The following is a 7,138-nucleotide window of genomic DNA, read 5'->3' on the forward strand; positions in this document are numbered from 1 at the left end:
AATAGCAGCATGACCATGACTCTGTGCCATCAAGAACTAGTCACTTAACTTCTCTGGGTTGCTTAATTGGATGAGATGTGTGGCCAAATCCCAGTTCTTCAGAGGAACAAAATCTTGTTATCTGCCCATGTGCTTACATCTGGCAATGTTAAATGAGTTTGAGAGTACCTTGAAAGTATAAAGCTTTGCAAATAGGACATTCTGGTGTTTGACTGGGCTGAGTATGAATGATCAGATCACTCACTCCCTTGTAAGATTTTTAAGCTACCATTACTTTTCAGACAAAGATCTGTCTAGTCAAAGCTATGGTTTTTCCAGTAGTCATGTATGGATATGAGAGCTGGACCATAAAGAAGGCTGAGCACCAAAGAATTGATGCTTTTGAACTGTGGTGTTGGAGAAGACTTGAGAGTCCCTTGGACTGCAAGAAGATCCAACCAGTCAATCCTAAAGGAAATCAATCCTGAATATTCCTTGGAGGGACTGATGCTGAGGCTGAAGCTCCAAAACTTTGACCACCTGATGTGAAGAGCTGACTCATTGGAAAAGACCCTGATGCTGGGAAAGATTAAAGGCAGGAGGAGAAGGGGCTGACAGAGGTTGAGATGGTTGGCATCACCAACTCGATAGACATGACTTTGAGCAAGCTCTGGGAGTTGGTGATGGACAGGGAATACTGCGGTGCTGCAGTCCATGGGGTTGAAAAGAGTCAGACATGACTGAGCAACTGAACAAGCTACCAGGAGCAAACTGGGAAGAGTCAGCAAAATATCATTTAACGTGTGTACACTTTGATTGTAGCACCTGTGTGTTGATTTTTGGGAGCACAAAGAATGGGGCAGCCCTGGCAGGGGCTATAATATTGGAGGTGGAGACCCTTATAAAACAGCAGAGTCCAGGCCCGTCCAGGTTGGTGATGCCATCCAACCATCTCAACCTCTGTCGGCCCCTTTTCCTCTTGCCTTCAATCTTCCCCAGCCTCAGGGTCTTTTCCAATGACATGGAAGGATGGGCAACTGGACCACACAGCATGGCTGGATACGTGTAAAGAAGGCTGCCATTCCAGCTGTGGTCCCACCCTTACTATCCTCACTTCAGGAATGGTCACTGGAAGGAAAACAAGACAGAAGCACTCTCCAGCAGCACTGGGGAACTGTGCTCTCCTCACCCCAGTCACTGTTCTGGCCCCACCTCTCTCACATCCAAACCTGACCTGTCCTGCCTCAAGGAAAGTCACAGAGTGTTCGCATCAAAGTCACTTTATTGATCCAGGTTTTGATCATCCCAGAACTGCCCCTCTGGAGGGCAATGAGGAGGGCACCGGGGCAAAGAGGCTTCACATGAAGTCTCAGTCGGCGACAAGGTTGTGGCCCACAGTGGGGGGCGACTCAAAGAAGCCCTGAAACCAGAAACAGAAGATCGGAATCAGTACGTGGGGAGGTGGCCCCTCTCTCACCTACTCCTCCCCCAGATGCCTCTATAACAGCCTGATTTGAGTCAGCCCGCAGTGACTCAGCCCATCAATTGAGGGCCTGTCACCTTTACTCCCACACAGAATTCACAGAGCTCTTGTCCCATGGTTTGCCCTTGGGCTTGGGCTAGAGAAGAGTGGCAGCGCCTTGTTTGCTTTCACAAAAGCTCTCCAACAACCTGTTCTTCAAGGTGGGTCTGTCACTCAGCTCTGGGTGTGTGGAGCCAGCAAACGATCTGGGCTTTGGAAGCACAGCTGCCATCCTATGAGTGGGAAGTGGTTTCCTAGGAGAGCATGAGGGGCTAGAAGCCCCCAGAGGTGCAGACTGCTTCTGGAGAGCCAGCTCCACAGCCAACACCTTTGTCTCCCCTAGACCAGATTGATCAGCTCCTTACAGGTCTCAGTGTTCACTCTCACTCTCCTTATAGTCCATCCCCAATATCACTGGTGTGGCCTCTTAATATCATACCACATTATAATATCCCCCTCCTCAGAATCTCCCAGTCAACTTGCCACCACACTTGGAATAAAATCCAAACTTTCACCAAGATCTATGAGCTGGTGTGTGGTCAACCCTGGACCTACTTCTCCAACCTAATCTTCTACCACTGACTTTCCCATCTGTTCCTCAGACATGCCATAGTATCCTTGTCTCCAGACATGTTCATTGTGTTGTCCTCTTCCTGGGAGGCCCTTCCTTCATATCTTCTGTTGGCTACCACCTTCTTGTAATTTAGGTCTTAGTCAAAAAAAAACAAAACAAAACAAAAAACTTTTGTCAATGTGGAGGTCTGATGTCTGGGGCAGCCCCATCCCCACTGCAGTGTCTGAGCAGAAAGAAGGGCAGGAGCTGTGCAATGGAAAGGATTAAGAATCAGGAGACCTCGGTCCAGTCTTGGGTCTGCCAATAACCTCCTATGCAACCCTGAGTAAGTTGCTGGACTAGCCTGGGCCTCAAAGTCTCAGATGTAAAGATAGATGGGAGGGCTAGATGGGTGTTTTCAACCTGGATTCTGAAGAGTTCAAGCCTCCTAAGGAGGTAACCCAGAGCCTTGCCCAGGTGACTTGCCCAGGGTACAAAGTAGAGCAAAGTCAGGAATTGCTGAAGTCTTCTGGACTCTCTCTCCTGTTCATCCAAAGAAGCTTTGCTATCACTTCCTGTATACAAGGGAGTGTGTGGAGAAAGGAGGACATTTTACTCAATATTGAAAACTCTGCAGTTTCCCATGTCTATTGTAAACTCAATGCCGATGCATGATTGTCTGCGATGATCATTAGAGATGCCTGGAACCTGCATCACGACCCCAATCTCTTACATGGATGTTCACAAGTAGTCTGAGAAAGGCAGGAAAGTGGGGGTACCCTTCAATTGGGAGAGATCTTTTCTTCAGCTTCTCTGTTCACAGCCCAATACCCACTCTCTCCTTCACACCTGCCTCCCTCCTTTAAACATGTCCTTGGCAATTCCAACCTCCCCTGAAAAAGCGAGAGCCTCTCACCTTGACTGGGTTAGCCACCTCATGTTTCAGAACCTTTGAAACCACTTTGGAGGTAAAGCATTGATCCTTGTTCACCTTGACCATTGGGCTCTGTGAGGAGGGAAGCCAGGAGTCAGGAAGGAGGCTGAAAAGGGTGTCAGGGCCCCAGAGAAAAAGATATAGAACTCAAAGTCAGGGCTTTAGAAGTCTTGAGAAGACACATGAGTCTCACCTTGGGGAACAGGAGTCGAAGTTTCTCCTCTTGCTTGCCCCTAGAAGAGATGAGGATGACAAATGGGACCTAGGCTTGCCAGAACCCCTCTCCTCTGCCTTTGCAGGTCACTAAGGCTCATGGAATTTTCTCCTGCAGATCCAAGACAGGACCTCTGAATCATTCACAGAGTACTCCTGGCAGTTCTTTCCTGCAGTTTGAACACCCATTCCCTCCCTGCTCCATCCCTCCACTAGACGGCATGGGCTGACCACAGGCTTCACACACCTCACCCCCGGGGTTCTGGTGGGGAAGGCTGCTGGCCCACTCCTCACACATGGATCCTCAGGATGGAGTTTGCTGGTGTGACCCATCTTCTGGGTCATCACTTCCTGGGTCATGTCATCCTTCCAGAACAAATCTGCAGGGTGAAAGATGTGGTGAATTAACACCTGGGATGCTCTGACTGGCCCACTCCAGGGACCAGGGTGAAGCAAACACTCCCCCTTTCCCTCAAAGTAAGACAAAGAATCACAATTTGTGGAGAGAATTAAATGAGATGGCACATAAAAGTTGCTTAGCACAGTGCCTGGCATGTAATATATATTTGGCTAAGATTAGGACTGTACTTTTCTCATTAACTCATTTGATACTATTGTGAGGATTGAATGAGATTCGGGATGTGAAGAGTGCTGTGAAAACTCTAAGGCAGTGAGTGATCCCCAAACTTCAGGGTACATCAGAATCTTCTGCAAGGCTTGTTAAGCACAGATTGCTGTTCTTCCCTTCTAGAGTTCCTGATTCCGGAGGTCTGGGGTGAAGTTCATGAGTTAGCAATTTGAAGAAGTTTCCTGGTGATGCTGATACTACTGGTCTGAGGATGCATGTTGAGAATGACTGCGCTAAGGCATTACACACATATTAGACATCAGTAATGATAGTAGTAATACGAATTCTGGCCAGATTTCCTATCTGACTCTTCCCTCATTCATGAAAGTCTCCTCTAAGAAATGGTCAACCATCTGTCTTCAAAGGACTTCCCACTCCCTTCCTTCCTCTTTTGTATTTGTCATACAATTTATTATGCTTCCTACTCAGAGGTTTAAGTGTGTGTGTATATGTATGTTTTCCTGGCTGAGAATTTAAAGATTCCTGGTTCTGGAAAAAATCTGCTAGTGCCTGGAGTTGGGGCTAGTCTCAAGGAATTAGATGCTGACCTTTTCCAGGGGCTTCTTCTAGAAGCCTGTGCTGGGCCCTTCCAGGGGTTTGAGGGCAAACAGCCTGCCCTTCCAGGTCAATCCCCGTTCTGGTCTCTCCCCATTCTCCATGAAGTGAACATGATAGAGAGAGTCAAGTAGAGACATTAGGGGAAGAAAGCCTGTTCTCAGATCAAAAGCCCCTCACTATACCTCTGTATGTAACAAAGCCCCAGCCTTTCTTCTCTAGCTCTTACTCACCGTGGGGCATAATCTGCTGGAGTAAAACTTGCAAGTGCTTGAAGACCGGGGTGGTAAATCCTGGGAGGGGCCAGAGCTGCCCCACTCCCACTTGGCTCTGACCATCTGAGGGCAAAAAAGTGGTGTGAGAAAGGATCTTGACTAGAAGCCTTCCAAATTCCAGTTGAAATAAAGCAGATTCCTTCCACTATCTCCCCTGGGTTCAATGGTCCCTGTCCCCCTCACCTGACCCCCTCCTCTTTTCAGGTCTTCCTTTTTATTCTTCCCTCCCCCCATCACCACCTTCCCTGTTTGTTAACCCCTGCCACCTCATTCACTTTTGGTAGCAACTTCCAGATAAGAGCCAAGCTTACAGGCAAAGAGCAGCCCATGGAGGGTGAGGTAAGCAGATACTCAAAAAGCCACACACATAAATGGATAATCAGGTGAACAGGTTGGGCATGGAAAGTAGGGGAATTGCATTTAGGGAAGGCTTTAAAGCCTGGAGGGGATTGAAGGGGACTGGAGTGTGGCTCAGTGGTAAATAATCATTCCATCCTTGGGTCAGGAAGACCCCTTGGAGGAGGAAATGGCAACCCACTCCTGTATTCTTGCCTGCATAATTCCATGGACAGAGGAGCCTGGTGGGCTATAATCCATGGGGTCGCAAAGAGCTGGACACAACTGAGTATGTGAGTACGCATGAGCACACACGCATGACAATTGGAGAGGAGTCCTGAAATCTTTAGAGGAAGAAAGTATTGGTATGCATAGGTTTTGAGTGTCTGGATCCTTGTCCTGAAGGCTAAAATTTGCCACTGGGCATATGGAAAGGCTAGGGGGATGGAGATAATCCCTAATGCTATACACTTTTCTCATTCCAAGTAGATGGGGTAGGGTTGGAGTCTGTTTTTTTTTTTTGTTTGTTTGCTTATTTCTTTTTTCTTTTTTTTTTTTTTGAGGGGGTTGTGTTGTTTGTTTCCGACGGTGGAATTACCATGAGTCATTATGGAAAGGAAATTCTCCTCCCGATTTAAATGGATTCTATTATTCCCTGGCTTTGAGAAGGAGGAAAACGTCATACTAAGAAGGAATATAAGTTCTGGAAGGAGATATCGTTCTCTGGGGCAGCGTTCCCAGAACTGGCAGGGTGACCCGGACACCCTCAGTCAAACCTACAGGGGCACCTGGCGCTGTCCGCGGTGCTGAGCGGTGGCCAAATCCTGGCATGGAGGAAGCTCTGAGCTGTAAAGAGAGCTAGGCATCCCTAAGAAGCTTGAGGGTTCTACCCTCTCCCCACCCCCACCCACCGGGCCTCCTCCTACAGGTTTTCGTGAATTCTCTGCACTGGCCTCTAAACCCAAGAATCGGGCGAGCAGAGCTGGCGCCAGCCTAGGAGTTTGCGGCGTCTGCCCGAAGCTCCGGGTGCTGGAATCCTCGAGTCTGCGCAGTCGGTCTCTGGCTGCTCAAATGTGAGTCAGCGATGGCGCAGTGAAGGGGGAGGAAGAAGATGGACCTTTTCTGCCTCATCTTCTTTTCCCCCAGCCTAGCCCTCCCATTCTTCCCGGAAACTGAATCACAAATACCAGGCTCCAGGGGCTTACAAAGAAGTGTTGGTTCATCTCTCGGCCCAGTCTTCTCCCAGGGCCCGGATACCCGGGATCCCTGCTCCTACTGTCCAGAGATCCTGGCCCCTGACTATCCCTGAGGCATAGGCATCTCTTCCCCCGCTCCTCGGCAAGTCTTGCTTCTCTTGTGGCCGCACATGCCAGTTTTACTTCCCTGAGCCCCTGTGTTTTTCCGTCCTTTTTCCTAATTCCCAATCTTCCCCTGAGTCGGCTTCTCTTAGGTCCAGATCCCATACACCGAGCCCCATTCCAAGCCTGCGCGTCCTTCCGCGCACTTTTCTTTTCTTACTCCCTAAACACATTGTTTTCCTCCGAAGTTCCTAACCTTGAGGTCCCCAGACCCACTTCACTCAGAACCACTCTCTGGCCCTGCCCGCACCCCACCCCAGGTTTCCTCCTGACCGTGACCACTAACGTCGCTGGAGCCCCCCAGGCGGCTGTTCAGCAGCAGGAAGCAGACGAGCAGCCAGAGCCCCCGGAAGCCCCCGAGCCACAGCTGGCGCTGCATCCTCCCGGGCTTGCTGCGCTGGTTCCCCACCTAAGTCGAAGAGATGGCAGTCAGCTGCCGGAGGGACTGCGCCGGACTGTCGATTCCCACCCGCTGGCTAGCCAGACTGAATCTGCACAACCCTCCCTTGGCAGCTGGGCCAATCGCTGGCAGGCCCTGCCCCTGCCTACGCCTACCCAGCCCCTACCGGCCCCACAGCCACCCAAACCTAGGAGCCCACTCCTCTTTTAATAAAACAGATCCCAAGGACTACTGCCTCTATTCCCAGTCCCAAAGTTGGAGAGAGGGCTTGCATGTAAAATGCTGGTGTGAAATGCACCTGCCTCATAGATTTGTTGTGAGGGTTAAATATGTACAGCAACTGGATAGCTGGCATTCAATGAATCTAGTCTATTTTGATTTTCCT

The 7,138-nt window shown here is 49.6% G+C and overlaps 1 protein-coding gene across 3 annotated transcripts; it reads right to left on the reverse strand.

The window, feature by feature from the left end:
- Positions 1 to 1,243: 1,243 nt before the first annotated feature.
- RESP18 (regulated endocrine specific protein 18) lies at positions 1,244 to 6,846 on the reverse strand. 3 transcript variants are annotated; one of them, XM_027514128.1, is made up of 7 exons: positions 6,627 to 6,846; positions 4,618 to 4,722; positions 4,378 to 4,482; positions 3,449 to 3,581; positions 3,182 to 3,221; positions 2,971 to 3,060; positions 1,244 to 1,399 (listed from the first exon to the last, which is right to left on the reverse strand). In XM_027514128.1, the coding sequence occupies exons 1-7, from the start codon at positions 6,730 to 6,732 to the stop codon at positions 1,349 to 1,351; spliced, it is 630 nt and encodes a 209-aa protein (XP_027369929.1). In that variant the 5' UTR covers positions 6,733 to 6,846; the 3' UTR covers positions 1,244 to 1,348. The 3 variants fall into 3 exon arrangements, with proteins under 3 accessions (XP_027369929.1, XP_027369948.1, XP_027369939.1); XM_027514147.1 differs by having other exon boundaries at positions 6,763 to 6,845; XM_027514138.1 differs by lacking the exon at positions 4,378 to 4,482 and having other exon boundaries at positions 6,627 to 6,842.
- Between the last annotated feature and the right edge of the window lie 292 nt (positions 6,847 to 7,138).

This window comes from Bos indicus x Bos taurus, chromosome 2 (genome assembly GCF_003369695.1).
Source record: "Bos indicus x Bos taurus breed Angus x Brahman F1 hybrid chromosome 2, Bos_hybrid_MaternalHap_v2.0, whole genome shotgun sequence".
Taxonomy (NCBI): domain Eukaryota; kingdom Metazoa; phylum Chordata; class Mammalia; order Artiodactyla; family Bovidae; genus Bos; species Bos indicus x Bos taurus.

Coding starts and splice junctions, on each gene's coding strand:
- RESP18 (XM_027514128.1), bottom strand. CDS start 6,732: ATGCAGCGCCAGCTGTGGCTCGGGGGCTTCCGGGGGCTCTGGCTGCTC. Junction 4,723..6,626: donor CAGCGACGTTAGTGGTCACG/GTCAGGAGGAAA, acceptor TTTTGCCCTCAG/ATGGTCAGAGCCAAGTGGGA. Junction 3,582..4,377: donor AGAAGAAGCCCCTGGAAAAG/GTCAGCATCTAA, acceptor TTCACCCTGCAG/ATTTGTTCTGGAAGGATGAC.